At 38.7% G+C, this 18949-nt stretch overlaps 1 protein-coding gene across 1 annotated transcript in view; it reads left to right on the top strand.

Annotated features, from left to right (window-relative positions):
• LOC131241155 (beta-hexosaminidase 1) overlaps window positions 1–18949 on the top strand; it is a 77707-nt gene that overhangs the window by 42516 nt on the left and 16242 nt on the right. Inside the window, 3 exon segments of the mRNA XM_058239856.1 lie at window positions 5060–5160; window positions 11008–11067; window positions 17174–17207. Coding sequence (XP_058095839.1) covers window positions 5060–5160; window positions 11008–11067; window positions 17174–17207 — 195 coding nt within the window.

Here is an 18949-nt window from a genome sequence, read left to right as displayed (position 1 = left end):
GTACAACCCTCTTGCCTTTATATTCGCTATAATTCTCCTCTACAATGTTCTAGAATGAGCTTCTTAAAAGACTTGTTGCTTAATTGTCACTGGACCCCATATCACTTGCCTACATCTACTCAAACTTGCTTTAGGAGAGTATATTGAAATAAGAAAACTAAAATAAAGAGTTCTAATCCAATTATAGCTCTTTCTATGTAAGCTCTATGGACCCATGTACACTAATGCATGCACTGTATTGCAGCATGGTTGGTAAGCAGGGCTGTAAACAGTGATAAAATGGATGAATGAGCATTTGATCATCACTTGATTGGACACGTGGACTCCACTGTCCGGTTGGTCTATAGAGCTATCTGATTGATTTGTGACTGCCAGTCCAATAAGATCCTCTATATATAGAAAAAAAAGAACGATTGGCGTTTGTGCTTAAGTGGAGAGTTGGAAACCTATTGTGGGGTGGTGGTATCAAAGCTATCCTGTTAGCTTGATGAAGTTTTGCTTGGTGTAATGTTGAGTGTAAAATATTGCACATCAGACCCCAGTTATTGCCTAGATTTACGATCATGATACTGTTTAATGGCCTATTTTAATTGTGTTTGTGCTGCAAGGTGAATTTATGGGCGTGGACTGAAAAAGGGTGCTAAAAGCATGAATTTAACGCTATAAAGTCATCAAGTAAGGGACGGACCCCAGGGGACCAAGATCGAGGAATATACATGCCAAAGATCCGAGGAAATCAAGCCATTCACATTAAAGAGGGCCTGAAAGTCGTCCAGGATGCAAGATCACGGGCTTTCCACCATCCGTTTGGCTCAAAACTTTATATCTGGCTTGAGGTTCACAAATTAACCGTACACATCGAAATTCAGCTCTTGGATCCCTGTGGAAGTGGCCCAACGGACAGTTCAGCTCATGAGTCTCCGATTCGCAGCCCACATGAGATCTGGATATGCTTCAAAATTAGTTTCAACTCTTATATGAGATGACACAACAATTGGACGGCGCGGATTTCTCCGAAACATCAAGGTGGGACCCACTTCGTGTGAGTGGGAGTGCACACTAGCTGTACACTTGCATTACACCAAACGAATTTAAATCGGTCAAACTGCCTTGACCGATGAAAACAGAAACAACTCTATTTCCGTTTTCAGCGTCCGCACAGCGCGCTGCTGGGAGGATGCATGGCCCACCTTCATCATCCGGACGGCTGATCCAATCCATCCAATGCACTCAGGAAGAGAAATCGACCGCACCCTAGGAGATCTTGGCCTAATACACGTTAGAATCTGCTCTTTTGCTCGCTGAAGGGTCGAATCATCACCAAACGATAGATCAGGTGGGCCGCATCAAGGGATGGCAAAAAAATACCCTTTCCCAATAGAAATTTCGAGTAGAATTCAGTGGACGGTGTGGATTCCCCAAACGATGTTGATCATAGGCCCCACCGGCAGCTAGCGCAAGAAGCGCACCTCTGTTTCACAGCCCGGAAGAACCGGACGTCCTAAAACGTTGTGGTCCACCATATTTCATCGGTTCACCCATCTGGACCGTCAAAACATCATCCCAAGAAGGGGTCGAACAATCTCAAGAAGTCTAAACGGAGTGGATGTTGCGTCAGATTTCTATTTTTTCTCGAATACTTGTCGCTACGCAAGGAACGTTTGTTGTTGCTGCGTAAAGAGTTTATGCACTCCATTTTCGACTCCAACTCAGTCGGTTCTCCAAACCGACAACATTCCATCGCTTCACGCTACTATAAAGGAAAGAAGACGAAAGAGAGAGAGGGACCTGATTGTGGACGTGAATGCAAGAGAGTTTTTTTTAGTTTTTCTGTTTTTCTTTTCTTTTCTTTTTAGAATTAGTTGATCATGTCTGTGGTAGGCTAAACCTCTTAGCTAGGGCTAAGAGGTGAAGCTTGTAGTGGATTGGGTTGTTAGCTTTGCTTTGATTCATGGTTATTGAACTCTTGTGGATTTTAGTTTGATTATTAAGGAATACTTTTAGTTTTTAATAGTTTATTGTGACTCAAATTACAGTAGATCTGCAATAGCTTTGAGTATGTTCTTTTCATTATGAGATTGTGAACTTAGGAGGCCCTGTTGTTCACCATTGTCTCGTTGGCATGGTTGGGTGACGGAACCCCTTTCTAACTTTCACAATTCTCTTGTGATTGGCTGTGGGTTTAGTAAATTGCTATTGTTTGCCATAGTCTCCTGGGCATGGTTAGGTGATGGGATCACTTCCAAATCTACACCAATCGTATCTGTTGATGATTAGATCCATGAGACATTCAGAGATCTGACAAATCTCTTCTTACCAACTGGATAGGATGGGACTCTGATTCTAGTTGTGTCCTTGAATCAATACAAGGTAACTTCCCAATTGCTACAAGTGGATCCTTGGAACCCTAGTTCCCACCTTTATTTTTATTAGTTTTTAATTAATCTATTCACAATTATTCCTTCCTTTTACTTGATTTAGATTACATCTTAGTCTAGTTCTAGTTCTATTTAGTTTCAGATTACGTACAGGTTTCAGTCCCTTGGGATTCGACCTCGGTCTCACCGAGTTTATTAGTACATCACAACCCTATACTTGGGGAGTGAACATGTAACTTTTAACAATAACCCATTCTTTTCTCGAGAAATGAAGTTCCAATAGAAGAGCATTGCATTTGGAAAATTAATTAGTCACCAAGGGTGGAGCAGATCGAATCAATTTCATTCGTAGAATCTTAAAAACACCTGATTATGAATTTTGGAGACTGTTTATTAAGGTATATCTTGAAGGGCAAGATCTTTGTGAGCTCGTTGCTGAAGTGGATAGATCCTACATACTGAAAACCGCCAGCATATTGGAGAAATTGAGGAAAGGAGTTGGGGAATAAGATTTGGGAAAGATTTTTTGTACCCTATGAGGATCAATCCAAAGGTACTTATCATATTTGGGATATTGAATCATGGAAGGAAGTGCTAAAGACACTTGAAACAACTTTTTATTTGAGGAAATGTGACGAGGCATTGGATGCTAGAGAATGAGCTAGCCTCATAGACATTCTATCGATTGCTTGATATTTTTTTTGAAGTTAAAAAATATATGCCCAACATTCGGAGTTGAATTTGCATGAATATATCAGTGAAACAAGGTTGATATTGTGCTTAATTTAGGGGTTTCAAAAAGAGCATAGTCCCTTGTTACATCTCATCATCGTCATCATCATCACCATTCTTTTTCACTGCATGAGGTGGTGGGTACCCATATGCATGAGTGCTACTACTTTTGCGGAATGTCTTTTCTGTGAAGATAAAAGACGTTGAAATGACTCCCATTTGTCATGGAAGAGATGATTAATGATGAATCTAATGAAATCTTGACAAAGATTAGGTGCTTCATGTGCTATGCCATGGAAGAGATGGTTACCATCTCTTCATCCATCGTTCCATAGCTTGGGAGGTCTGGACAGGCGTCTTACAGAAATTTGGAATGAGTTTGGTGTTACCTGAGACGGTTGCTCTGGCTTGTGAGAGTTAGACAGTTGCCTCTTGGGGCTTAATCAGTAACCTTGGCGTAAGGTGATTTATGCAGTTATTTGGAGTGTTTGGATGGAAAGAAACAAAAGAAACTTCCGAGAGTGGTCATCAAGTGTGCAGGCCTTGAGGAATAAGCTTTGTGTTAGCTTATCGATTGGACTAACTGGGATCATGGGTTCAATGGTTTCATGAGTGCAATGTTTTGGCACCCTTGGTCAGCAACCCTCTGTGGTGACTGGCAGAGAGGATGTGAGCCGCAGGTGGCCAGCCCCTCTGGACGGCTGGTTCAAGATTAACTCCGATGGATCTTCCTATCGGAACCCTGGGGCCTGGGCCAACTGGGATAGTTCGGGTTGCACACGACTGCAGAGGGAAGTTGATTGCTGATTTTTCTGATCCAATTGGGGTGTGTGAATTGAACCAACTGGAGGCATTCTCCAAGCCTTGAAGGCGGCGATCAGATTTAATATTTTCCTGGTGATCATTGAAGGTGAATCAGCTAACTCCATCTCACTCGAAAACTGAAACATTTGGCCTTGGCGGGTGGCAGGCTTAATAGAGGAGTTGATGGACCTGGCTAGTTCTCGTCGAGTGATTTTTAGCAGGGTTACTAAGGGGACAAATGAAAATGTGGAGGCCCTAGCGAAAGTGGGGGTCTGCATTAGTTCTTTGACCACCGCTGACAGGAGATAGCTTCTCATGGTGTTTTAGTAGTGTTTTGTTTTTCCTGGTTTTTTGTTGCCTTTTCATTGCTTTTTTTTTTCTTGCTCTCATTAGTAAAGTCCTATCTTCCAGAAAAACAAAAGCCCTTAGCAAAAGCTCTGTCTAGAGGAAGGTGCTTAGAGCACTTGAAACTTGGCACATCATATCATGTTTCCAATGTAAATGAGAATATACATGTTCGATATTGTATAATTGTCATATTTATCATTATTTGTGGGGATCCGTCACTAAAATATTTTATACACTATCAATCAACAGATTTGATTGGTATATATTGGCATCTTATCCTTTGTTGGTCTCTGTAATGCAAAATTCTCACCGTTTCCTGATATTTTAGGACAAAGGTGAATATACTTCTTGCTCATATTTGTGATTCTGTGCTGTATGTATTATTTTGTGATTTATGCGACTATCGATTGCGAGAATAGTTTGACCTGTCTATGAGTCAAAGACTCAAAACATAACAGGATGAGAATGTTCTGTCTTTTTTTTTGCTAATTGTCTAGTCCAATAAATCACCAAGATATTCCGTTTCTTTATTTCTTTCTCTCTTTTGGAGAACCCAAATGAAAATACTTCTGAATCCATACTTGTTACGTTTCTGTTTCTTTTTATCCTGTAATGGGAGCCATTATGGGAAAAGTGAGATCTGCTTCAAAGTTAAAACATAATAGAATGGAAATGTTCAATTGCGGCCTTTAATTATCTACTCTTACAATTGTATAGTTGTGCTATTTCATTATTATTCAAGTGTGGTTTTTTCATTGTTATCTTGCATGCTAACTTGTGCCTTTAACTTTGTGCAGGGGCATTGGTTACCCTGATCTTTGGCCTTCTCCTACCTGTAGGGAGCCACTTGATGTCTCCCAAAACTTCACATTTGATTTGATTTCAGGCATTTTGAGAGGTGAAGCTCCAAATAAAATGCCTTTGTTGGTGTTGGTTCATGGTGATATTTTATATGCAAATCTTTTGCATTGAAGTGGAGTAATTATTAAAGCCTCATTTAAGGATTAGGAAGGGGGAGTATTGTGGAAGATTGCGATAATTTATAGGTTGAAATTTTTGTAGAAGAGGCAATTAAAATACAAGTTCTAGTTGTTTTGTTTTGTTTTTCATTTTGAATGGTAAACATCTTTGCATATCTATCATGAATTTAAAAGGAAGTTGGACCCAATGTTTTAAATATCGACGATATATGTCGATATATCCCATGATATATCTTGTATCCCACCTATGCAATACGAAATGCATAGGTAGTATTGATATATCCCACCTATTCGATCCGGTGAGCATTTTCAATTTTTTATACTTTTTAATGCTTTTTTTTTTTTGGCTGTAAATCATGTTAAATCAATGTCAAATTGTTACAAATATATGATTCTTCATGTTTTCCAGGAAAAATCATGGATTTGGAGCTTCGATTTTGAGATTTGGGGGAGATGGGGCAGGTTGCGGAAAATTGGAAAAAAATGAAAATTTCTCAATTTCTCGCAAATCGGTTGCAATCTTTTTATCCAAACACAAAATCAAACATGTAACCTGATCTAGTGATTCATCTTTTTCTTTTAAAAGAATTGCTTGTGTTTCCATACATGTCTTCTTACATTTATAAATTATATGCACAGACTTTAAATATACTTGCATCAGTTCAGTTGGACAATGCATGTTTTAGGACCCCATACAAAGGAAACCCCTATCATGTGCACCTTTTTTGTAATGTTTTGATTTCCAAGTGTGTATTGATGTCTTTTTCAACAATCCTTGAAGTTTCCTTGAAAAATTCGACCATTTTCCAAATATTCCCATGTTTCCCAACAACAACAATACATTACATGATACAACCAATATATCCCATGCGATAACCAATATGTATCCGTATCCCAAGGGTGCAATACATTACGTGATAACGATATTTTAAACATTGGTTGGACCTATTGTATAATTGTCAATGTTTGAAATTGAATGTGTGGTTCATCTGACCCAGGAACATCACAAAATCAGGTATTGCGACATGTGACTATCTGCTAAATCTTGAAATTGTCTTTGGAAAACAGTGATTTTTTTTTTTCCACACACTATAATTTCTTTTAGAATATTTGACTTGAAATGTTTCTTTCTCTTTTGGTATGCAAAATTTTGATGAGAGGATTATTTGAAAGTACTTTTAAAATGGCTGAATACTTGAAAATTTCTGTTGGCTTCAAGGCTACAGAACTTGAAGCATGAATTCTTGGTAGTGGATGTGCAATGGAAAAACAAAAGTGGTTAATTGAATCACTGATACAACCAAATCGTGTAAGTTTTCTTGCAAAGGGTGAAAAGTAATGTTGTTTATAATTAATAAAATTGAAAAAGTCAAGTACATCAAAGGGAAATGAATACCTGATATGAAGAGCAAGCTTGACTCTCCACACAACCTTGTTTGTCTAGGTTGTTGGTTATCTCATTCGCTTCTCTTCCTAAGACTGGTGTTTGAATGGATGTAGATCCCAAACTTTCCGAACTGAAAGATAGTCCCACTGTTCCTTCTCCTTTGATTTCATTCATCATATGACATTTATGGGTCTACTTCAACAATTAAGTTTTCAAATGGAGTTGGAGTAATTTTTTTTTATCTGCCTTGATTAGTCCATGCTTCCACCTAGACTGACCTGATAAGCCATTCGACCTGCTCATTGTCTATCACTAATGTACACTGTGGTGAACAGTGTGTGCACACCTCATTGGGTTCTATTAATCAGGTCAATGTTGAAAATGCCACCTTGTTGTTTCCCTCATCTTTTCTAAAAGCACCTCCATATGATATGGTTGTGGATTTCCTTTTTAACTTCAAAATTTTGGGGGAGGGCTAGAGGGGTCCCCTTGACCAACCTTATCTTTCTTTCCTTTGCTTTCCACTACCATCGTTCCATCACTTGCCAAACCTTACGTCACTATGCCTTGAAATTCATTCATGATTTATGTCCCTTGAATGATAGAAATTTTAAATGTAAATTTTGAAAATTGACCCTAGGACTGATTAAGAAGAGGATTTGGGAGACGATTCTAGGGAATCGTCATAAAATGATAAAAACGTCATGAGCTTGAAATAGTAATCTTGTGGTCATAGGGAACTCCATGGAATCATGGTTCTAGTGCAATTGGAAGGAACGTAAGTGCCACCTATTCATAGTAGAATGCTTTGTAGATCAAGTCTGTGGCTTCTCCTATAGACCTGTTGTGGAAGAGTTGTGTGACTCCGACCACCAATCCAATGATAATGTAACCTGATCCAATCATGGACCCAAAGACAAAGAAAGATGGACTTTGCTGCCAGCTTTAGTGATCAGTGTTTTATGTGATATAGATTTCAACTTCGTGGTTTAAGTGGTTAGTTTACTCTGGTCAAGACTCATGAGATGGTTAGGTACCTTGTTCAGTTCAGCTTGCTGGCTTGCACCTTATGAAGATTAAATCACTTATGTCATCATCATCATTGTCATCTAGGCCTTATCCCAATTAATTGGGCCTCGGCTACATGAATCTTGTTCCACCATTCCACTCTATCAAGGGCCATACAAGCAGTTAGACCATAGGTCATCAAGTCTTCTATGGTTTCCAATTAATTAAATCACTAATATGGTTTCAAAAAAAGAAAAAAGAAAAATGAAGAAGAAGAGAGTAATCACTTAACGGGAATTGTGCAAAAGAACTGTCAAGAATTTCTTAAGAAAGAACTTTAGAAGAGTTCTAGGGCCTGTTTGATGAGTGGGAATTCATGGGAAATGAAAGGATTTCGTAATCATTATTTGCCTAGGTACTATTGAGGAATAGATTCCAATGGATTCCATCTATAGTGTTTTGTTTGATTTGCAAGTGGAAATCTCCAATTCATCTCACAAATTTCACCTTAAATTTTATGCTTGAGAATTGTAAAAGTGGAAATGTTTATGATTACATCATGGAATCCGTGATTTTCTTTACAAATCAAACAAGGAAAAATTGTTAATGATTACACTTTTCCTTTCATTTTCCATGAATTCCTATCTGGATTAAAAGTTATTATTTGTAACATATTTATTAAATTGTTTTCTTCACATGCCCTTGATATATTTGGTCTTGATTCAATAATTTGTTCTATTTATTATGGAGCATTTAGGTAACTTCTGAAGGTTATCTGTTTTTTTGGCTCTTTCATTCAAAATGATGGAGAGTTCAAGGAGTATGTTTAATTGAATTAGAGCGGATGCCAATGAAACTCAAGTGAATACTTTCTAAGACAACCATTAGACAAGTATTCTTTGTGGGGCATAGTATTGGGTGATTAAGAGGCAAGGCAAGATGACCAGAAAATAAACGTTGCTTAAAGGGTGACAAGGCAAGACAGAAATAAGAGGCAAGCCATCTTAAGCAACTTGGGAGTACCAATAAGAGAAAATGATGGAGAGCATAATGAGATGGTCTGGGCATGCACATAGATAGCTCCCGTAAGGAGGAAGCATTGATGAGTAGCTTGAAAAGAGGACAAGAGGAAGTTCTAAAAGGACTTGGGTCAAGGTAGTGAGAACCGAGAAGGGATTCAAAGGCTTGTTCGCCTACTGAGGATAGGGCCTTAGGAATGATTTGTGAAATAAGATTCATAAAGTCGACCTCAAATTGTTGGGACTAGGTTATGATGATGGTGGAGTTTGCTGAGTCACCATGTAGTTTGTTTAGGGTGATTTCATTGCGATTGAAGTCATAACAAGAAGATATATCAGATTTCTAGCTTTCAGAGCTGCATCATTGTATGTCCAAATGTAATTCTAGCAACAAATGTTACATTTAATCAAATATATGGCATTCATTGTTATGGAGGTTGGTTAGGATTTTGGAACTAATTGCCTCATGAGTTAGGCCCTATCAAAATCTATAAATAGAGGTAATTCTTCGATGCAACAATGGTTTTTTTCTTCTAGAGCTTAATTTTTTTTCTAAAATTCTCTAAGTTTTTTTTTTTAAAAAAAAAAAAATAAAAAAATAAATAAAATCTTTAAATCTTCTTTAAGGTTTTGTAGCTTTACCTCGTAGCTGGTCATTTATGAACTGGTAACTAAGCCATTATGAAGCGAGGTATTCCGTATCGGTAATGGGGCCGTAACAGTCACCACCATTACTGATATGGGTATTGGTTGTAATGGCCGAAATAGGGGTGTAACAACCATTATGACCACCATAACGGTTGATTTTTATTTTTATTTTCCTAAAAAAGGTTGAAAAAATATTTAGAAAATCCAGAATAATGTAAATATTCCAAATATGTATTTATTTTTTGTTTTTAACATGTTTATGGTAGCATACGGTCCACTCTTTGGTGAGAGTGTTGTATCTAGTTGTCTAGTGAATTTGTAAACATAATTATGTGTCTCTAATATATACACATCATAATCAAGCATTAGAATTAGAAATAGGAAAAGAAAACATAAATACCACTTTTTTTCAATTTTTTGAAAAAATGGTCCTCGGAGCTTCTATTCACCCAAATCGGTTCAATCTACGGTTTTAATCTTAAAAACTATAGTAAAGAGTGATTGAAATTTGTTGTAGAATAATCTACAAAAGTTTTTTGGAATGAGAAAATCACAAAAATAAGGAGAAAAATGGATTTAAATAGAAAAAAAAAGTGGTTGTTTTTCGACCGTTACGGGGGCAACGGTCGTTATGCCCCGTAACGGCCGATATGGTCCCAAAAAACCAACTACCCTGTTTCACCCCTATATCGCATAACGGTCACAACCATTAACTATATGTATCAGCCTTTACGGCCATATCGTAACATATATAGAACACCTTGTTATGAAGTCGAACTATTTACTGGAAATTTTTGAGTAGTGTTTTGAAATGCAAAAGCATAGGACTAGGCGTCTATGTCTCTTGAGAGGCGAGGTGTAGGCCTCTTGAAACACCTCCTTGGTCCCTAGCTTGAGTGTTTAACTAAAAATATGACAAATATCGAAAATTTTTTGGAATATATTGTAAAAACTATATAAAAATATGCGCAATACACTTTAATATTTCATAGGAATTAATTATTGTGTATTTTCTAATCAGTTAGTTCGAAATGTTAAAATAGTTATGACACATGATTATCTAATTGAATCCATAACTGGAACAAGCATAACCAACAAAAGAAGATGTACATGTTATAGCATTAAATATTAAACAGTTTGGAAGAGAAAATAAAATCCACGGGCTCAATTATTCATTGCATAGAAGAGTAGATTGATAGAACTCTCTAATGGGATTAAAACTACCTCTAGAATATGTTTTACTCCTTAACTATTGTTTCATGGTGGTAGAAGGAAAAAAGGGTTAAAGTAAATATAGGAAAAAAAAAACATTTTATTCTTGGATGTAGAGGCTAAAGGTTCTTAACCAAAGGTGTAAAGCGTACAAGAGGCACGCACCTCCCTTAACCTAACTTTTTGAGGCATAAGTCTCATGACATTAACCCTTTATGTCCATGCTTTAGGCATTTTGTGAGAGGCCCACCCTGAGTAAGCCTCGAGGTGTAAACTTCCTGCATCTTTTATAATGTTATGAATGACACAAGTTGAAGCATAAGTTGCATTGTAAAATAAGAAACCAGTAGAATATGGTTCTTAGGTCTTACTAAAGGGGCCTTGAAGTTCTTTTATCTTTATACATGGGGATTTTATATGTTTTCTTCAACTGTATTTTGCTCATCACATTTTTTATATGATTTGTTCTGAAGGTTTTTTGTACTCTACAGATATGAGAAAAATTTTCCCATTTGAGCTTTTCCACTTGGGAGGGGACGAGGTCAACACGGGTTAGTTTGGTACCTTTCCCCATTACAGAACCTAAATGGCTATATAATTTCATATCAGTAGTTTTTATTTTCATTATTTGGTGTTACTTTTCATGTCGACGAGTGAATAACTTGATTATGGCAAAATAAGTTAGCCTGGTCTCATCTAACATTAGTACGGAGTTAATTGCCTAGTCTAATCCTTTCGATATGTCGATATCAAATAAGTGTAGTAACATATAACATTGGCATATGAGATTTGGTATTGTTAGTTAGTCTCTTTATTTCATTCCGGCTGATTAACTTGTGGTGATTTGCTATTAAGGAACATTTTAAGTTGAACTATTTCTCAAACTTATATATAGGATAATCTATATTGTCGATGGACTGTGATAGATGGTGATGACTACACGTGTGGCCCAGTTCACATGGAGATTATGGTTTCTATTGTTTCATTTTTATTATTTTCTGTTTTTGTCCTTAAGTTGATGTGTTAGGATAGAGTTTAAGCATATGGGCTTTGGTTTATGTAACAACTTAAGCATGGGGGGTATTTTTTTATACTTTCACATATATTATGAAAGCCCTAATGATAATAAGAGGAGAGGCTAGAGGCGTCATTACCTTCTAGGCCTTCTCTCCATTTCTCTTGCTTCTTCTCATATTCTCTCTCATTTGCCTTCTCAATTTAACTCAAGAAACATGGTATCAAAGAGGTAAAAGATCCAGTATCGCATTCCTTCCCCTTCTCTCTCTCTCTCTCTCTTTCCTTTTCTTCTCCACAAGGTGAAATCCTAAGTTGTTTGGGGGCCGATCTACGCAAATCTCCTTCATTTTTTTGTTCAACCCCCATACCATGGGTTGTCTACTTGTGTGTTGTGAGTGCGTTTGAGGCCCACTTTCACATACAACCATTTTGATGGTTTAGAGTGGGTCGTTGTGTATCTACTATCATATTTGAAGACCAAGTGTGGGTGTAGAGATCATGAATGGAAGTGAGGGGTTCTTCATATTTGTCGTCAATTAGTCCTTACATGTGTGGTGGTGATCATTGAACTACACTCTTTTAAACCAAGCATTTGGTAAGTTCAAGTTCGTCCCTATGTGTTTAATCCCTTCTTTTCTCTCTCTCTCTCTTATTTTTTATTTTTTATTTTTTTTTATTTTAAAATTTAAAATATGGTCGTCAAGAATGATACTACGAGTAGTCTTCGGCCTTCATTTGAGTTAATGAATCTTTAAATTACTTCAAACAAACTTAATCGTGTGAATTATTTACAATGGGCCAAATCCAATTCTTACTAGAAGAAGAAAATTAGAGCATCTAACATCCCCTAAGCCCGATGAATGCTTAAAAGATTATGAAGATTGGGTGGCAAAAGATGCTCAACTTAGAGCTCTGTTATGGAACAACATGGAACCACATATTAGTGCAAATAATATCTTTTTAAAAAAAGCAAAAGAAGTTTAGAAAATTTAAAAGATGTATTTAGGTGAGAAGAATTTAACTCGTATATTCAAGTTGCTTCAAAATATCGTTGTGCTTCAACAAGGGGATAAGAGTTTAGGCGAGTATTATTTGACATTGTAGGTTATGTGGGAGGAACTGAACGTATGCCAACCCCTATTGATTGATTATGAGACCATGAGATGGTGCCGAGAGGAATTCGTGTCGCCATCTTTGTCATTGATCTCAATGTTTTCAGTACCGGCATTGACGCATGTATCACACCCCGTGATGTTTGTGAGAAATCCGCCCCGTCCATCCATTGGGATTTTATTATTAATTGGCATTGATTAATTTTGATATAAAATCAAGGTGACCCAGACCCGTTAGACCTGACCAAACCCGTTTATAAGTGGGTTTGGTTCAGGGTCTGGATATCACTTAGCCAAAACTGTTAGAGCTGGCCCATTTATAAATGGGTTTGGGTGGATCTCCCTCTACCAGACCCAAACCCATTTATAAACGGGTCTAATGGGGTTAACTCAGACCCCCCCATTTAGTAAAAGGGTCTGGGTCTAAAATTTGGATCCAGACCCATTTAGTAAATGGGCGGGTCTGGTTTTGGCTAAACTCGCCCCAAACCAAAACCCGACCATTTACAGCCTTAGGAGTCATCGCCATGTTTTTTGGCAGATTTGTCACTGACCGACTTCGATGACATTGAAATTTTGATCTTATCACTAACCAACTTTGATGAAGACCGAGGGTAGTGCTAGTTTGAGATTTTTCTTTCTAATATGAATATGAGCCGATTTAAGCTCCCACCTCGATTCTGTTGTCGGGTTGAAACGTAGAACCCCCCCAATGCAAGAGCTGAGGGCTTGCTAGAATTCCAGATTCCAAATCTCTATTGGAACATTGGTGAAGAGAAACCATACATCACTGGAATCAAATGGGGAGAAGTTCTCCCATTTATAGATGGTGGTCACCAGGTCATCCTGGTGTACAACTCCAACCACTAGAATGTGGTCTAGGCTGGCTCCTGGTTGGAGATGGAGGAGGAACTCCATCTTTAAGAGAGGTTTGAGTCCGTTAGATCCAACAGATAAGTTGCATCTAGATCTTAGCCATTGTTGAATGTCAAGGTGTCCACCCATGAACTTTGGATAACTAGGCTATATGAGCAAATGACAACTCTGTCTTTGACATCATGGAGTAGTCAATAGTGATAATCAGACATTCATTGGAGATGGAGGTGTGCGTCCGAGATGTGTGCGCCGAAAGAGGGGGCTTTACATGAAGCTTCCTAAGGCTGGAGGGTTGGGTAGTCAGAAAAGAGGGAGTTGAATGGAAATCGGCTTCCCCCTGATCCGATCGAGGCCTAAACTGGGCTTTTTGAACCAAGATGCGATGACTGTTGAGCCCTTGGTTGTGGAGGGAGGAGATCGGCGTGGAAGCATTTTCCAAAGAGCCCATCCATATGAATGCAAAACCCCTATGCATCACTGTCCCTTTCTCACAGTGCAGGACGACTTCCTTGATTTCTCCCACTTTCTAGAAAACACGAGACAACATGTATTCATCCCAGTTGAGAGGAATTTTGGAGACGAAGAGGGTAGGAAATTCACCATACTTAGGCATTGGAGATTTCTTTTAGGTGCAATTGGCCTCCGTAGATTTTCTTTTGTTGATGACTGTCTACCCGTCTTCTTTCCTCCCTTCTCCTGGGATTGTAGCCTTTGTATTGACCGAAGCTTTACCTAGGATTCCAACATGACCGCCATGAAATATGGAGAGAGCTTCTTCCTTTTGTCAACTTGGAGTCTGGTTGGGGATGAGGAGCCCCCTCCTCCTAGTTGTAGTACTCTACATGCCATTCTCCTGAATTTTTGTTTGCAATCACCTGCCCAAAGCTGAGAGGGCCGTTGAGAATAACTTTATCAGATTCTCTCGGCCAGCCTTCGACTTCCAACCACTAGTTGCGGTCTTCTCTACTCGAGGAGAGAACCATGTCTTTCAAACACACTTATCACTATCACCATCAACTAGTCCCTCCCCATATCTATTATTGTTCTTTCCTATATACCAAAGTTTATATCCATCAATTTCTCTAGTTTTGGCCCCCTTGCCACTTGGTCTCCTGAATGCAAGTTATGCTAACTCTCCTTTTCATCGGATCTACAAACTACATGCTCTTACTTGTCAATGTTCCTATTCCATGTGGCAAGACAAATCCTATTATCCAAACTAGCTTCTTTACCTAACCCAGATCCACAATGGCACTGGAACCCTTGCAAGCTTCTCACAACAGTTGGGTGTTGTTGCAGTGTCTCTTCCGGGGGATGCCCTAACCAATCCTTGCCCATTTTGCACAACACTTGGGTTCCAATACAATGCGTCTCTTACAGGGAACTCCCTAGCGTGAGTTTGTAATGTCATATTGTTCAGATTATAATGATAATTATGGCCTAAGTTTGACGTCACCGGTAACCTGACGCAGCCCTCCTTTATCTGGGCAGGGGACCGGCAATGAGAGTGCAAAAATCCCTCAGACACAATGTAATGGACTAGCACATAGGTCGATTATAATCAAGTGGTATCTAAAGGTCTATTACATAGGTTGATTAAAATCAATGAGTTATTATAAGTAACAATATGTATGATAATACGTTTTTTAAAAAAAAGGAAAGAACAATATGTATGATAATATTACGACTTCAATATAATGAAGAACATACTATTGTATGTAATACATGCTTGTTATGTCAGCTTATTCCAAGAAAAAAATTGGGTGGTGGGCTTGCCCATGAAGCATATTCTACATGCTATTTAACCGTGTGAAAATCACAATTTATTTGTTACATATGCACAAATGAGTTCCTCTCAACTTCGATTGATCGAATCACGCTCAAATGTTGTTTCGATCCTCAAAATGGGCCTAGAACTAGTAGAAAATTAGCTCCTAGATTCCTCTATGCTTGAAATGAAGAAAATACACAAAAAATGCGAGGAAAAAGTGAAAATTAGAAAAATGACCTCTTACAGGCATATCGGCTGGGACGTGATAGGCAAGGGTTTGTAGGTACAATATGGCTATTGATTTTTTAAGTGAGCCAAAATGGATACAATATGCCCATATTGCCTAAACAATATGGATATTGGAATCATGATCGGGTTAGGGCACAAAAACATCCAAAGCTTTTGTTAATAACTTTCTTTCATGAGAGGAGACTAGCGAGAAGTGACTTGTTTCTCTCTCTCTCTCTCTCTCTCTCTCTCTCTCTCTCTCCACCCCGCACCCACACCTTCCCCCTGTGTCTTTCATGAGTAGTAGTAATCTGCCTCTCCCTCAAATATCTCCATCCTGTGCTGATGTTGAGCTTTTGAGATGAAAATCAGAAGGCTCGAGGAACCAGTTTCTTATTCAATCTCATATTAGATTTGAGAAACTCCACAATCGCAAAAGCTTGGTATTATTTTGATCGTGGGTTTTCATCTCTTCTTCCATAGCCTTTGACACAACAAGTTGAAATTGTACGAGGGGGTTTACTTCCCATACTAAAGATGGAGGAGATACCAGAAAGTGGGCTGTGTAGGAGAACGCCTAGACTACCCTGTGCATTTCTCATCATTTCTCAAATGGTTTTGACTCATCCACATACAGCTGAAGTACATGCATGTCAATCCAGACTGCACAAATTGTGGGCTTCATTATGGATGGAGCATAATCCAAAAGTTATATCTCAACCATGTGATATGGGCCATTGAATTTTACCTCTTTACATTTTCTTTTTAAGGCCATCAAATGGACCACCATGCAACGAGTCTTATTTCCAAGAATATATCCTCAATCCTCATTGGATCTCACGACTTGTGGCCTGGATTGGTGTGTGTATTTGCCACGTATACAGTTTTGAGTCACCACCATTTAGGTCATTGTGGGAAAGGTTCATATTAGTGTATCTCTTGGGTATCCAAACACGTCACTAGCCACCATACAAACTAATTGCTTGCTCTTTTAACTAGGTAATGATGGGTATATTATTATTGAGTCCTGCAATAGCAGATGCCTATTTTAATAATATCATTTGAAGCCTTTGAAAATAGGTCTTAATTTCATTAAAAGGTGGATATTGATAGATCTCACCGAGAAGGCGAATAGTGGACATGTTATTGTAGAGTCCTGACCATTGTTTGTAAGAAATCACAATGTTGACCTACTTTGCTAAATTAATTCTCATCGAGTTATCTCCAGATTTTCAATAAGCTGGAATTATTATCATGGTTTCAGCTAGAAGGATGAGAGTTTTTCAATGTAAATGAAACTATCAGAAGCTACAACCATGTTTCAAAAATTCTTTGTTATATCTACTTTCACGATGCTACGTAGAATTAAACCTAAGTTTGACACTAATTTGCATTCTTTCCTGTGCTTTGAGGTTTTGTGCATGTATATCCAGTTAGCTATGTGACAAACAATGCTCAACAAAAATGAAAATAATAATAATATGTATAAGTTATAACAAATAGAAACAGAAGGAAAAGAAAAGAAAATGTTTTTCAACTAAGAACATTTATAAAATGTGATTGACATGACCTGTACTTCTGGTTTTCTTGGATGCTATTTTTTTTTTTCTTCCAAATTCTAGCACCCTATTTTAATGCTTCGATGTTTGGCAGATTGTTGGAATTCAACCCCACATGTGAACCAATGGTATGCCTCTCCTCTCTTTGTTATATAATGAATGCATGTGTCTCTCTTTGGTGTCATATAATCATCTGAGTTGGTTTTGCTCATATTAGACATTTTAGTCTAGGAGAATTTAATTCTACTATCTCTATGGTATGGCTTTATATTAACTACATGAAAATTGGGACAACAATTATAAAAATGTAGCAATTTGGTCTATAAGTTGCAAATTCATCTTTATGAATACAAGCATTTTTAATCAGGTTTTAGCCACAATCATGCAGTTTGTGTGCAATCGGCCTCTTTCTCTGTTCTGGTTAACGGCTTGCCAAAAGATTTCTTTAAGGCTTCTAGGGGCCTGAGGCAAGGAGTTCCCTTTCTCCCTACCTCTGTGTTATTTGGCGAGGCGCTTAGCAAGGTACTTTCTAATGGGGAGGAGAATTGGCATAGTTGGCTTTAGAGCCTCTGAAGGTGGTCCTTTAATCAACTACCTCCAATATACGGATGATGCTATCTTGTTTTGCGATGCGAATGCGACTTCGATGGACAACCTTCGTAAAATCACTGTTTGTTTCGAACTGGTTTTTGGTCTTAAAATTAGTGTGGCTAAAAGCAAAATGTTGGGGGTACATGTTTCCGCTGAGGAGCTAGACCGGTTTGCAAATGTCTTTGGGTGCCAAAAAAGGCTCGTTTCCATCTACGTATCTCGGCTTGCCTCTTTGCATTGAAAAGCCTGCCAACCACTTGTGGGACAAGGTGGTTGAAAGAATTGAGAGGACGTTAGTTAGTTGAAAGTGCTGGTACCTCTCGTTGTGAGGAGGTTGACTCCCATTAAATCGGCCTTTTCAAATATGCATGTGCATTTCGTCTCTTTTCAAGTGCCCCCAATTAGAGTTGAAGCGTCTTGAAAAGCTGAGAAGGGACTTCCTCTAGAGAGGGGCGCACGACAGCTGAAAGTTTCATCCCCTTAAATTGGGGGAGGTTTGCAAGCCGATTTTTGAAGGGGGTTCGAGGATTAAGGATATGGGGCTCATGAACATTGCGCTTCTTGGGAAATGGCTTTGGAAGTTTGGTACTGATTCAGGTAACCTTTGGAGGGAGATCATTGCTGGCAAGTACGGAGTTTAAGAGGGGGGTTGGTTTGTGAAGCACTGATGTAGGACAATTAACCACTTGCTCTAAAAGCTCGAACTTTAAGAGCAAGGCGAATTAATCCCTTTATCTCATAGCCCAGGCCCCAAGTCCATGGGTTAGGTCCTTGGCCGAACCCTCCTCGTGAGCCCCAAATCCATGGGTTCCGCCCCCTCGTGGGCCCCAAATCCATGGGCTCCGCCTCACACGAGTCACCCGCCTCACACATCCATGGGGTACGTGGGCCGCCCACCCCGAGTGTGCCCCTGCATCCCACAGGCCACCCCACTCGAGTCCGGTGTGAAAATGCCCCCGCATTAAGCACTCTTCATTGTACCGTGCTTCTAGCATATGGAAATCAATTGCATCGACATAACACTTATTTTGGAGAGGGATCTTGTTTGCTATTGGCAAGGGGACCAAATCTGATTTTAGGTGGATGAGTGGTGTGGTGTTAGGGCACTTCAAGAGGTGTTCCCTAGGCTAGTTGTTCTTGCCCCGGACTACTTTGTCTTAGTTTTACTATGCTTCTCTATCTATAGCGGCTCTACTATTTGGTGCCCTCCTTGTTGAAGGAATTTATTTGATGATGAAGCTTTAGAGTTTATTAGTCTGTTAAAACATCTAAAGCATGT

Source organism: Magnolia sinica, chromosome 1 (genome assembly GCF_029962835.1).
Source record: "Magnolia sinica isolate HGM2019 chromosome 1, MsV1, whole genome shotgun sequence".
In the NCBI taxonomy this organism is placed as follows: Eukaryota; Viridiplantae; Streptophyta; class Magnoliopsida; order Magnoliales; family Magnoliaceae; genus Magnolia; species Magnolia sinica.
Note: the sequence above shows the minus strand (reverse complement) of the source record. Positions and strands in the feature narration are given on the sequence as shown.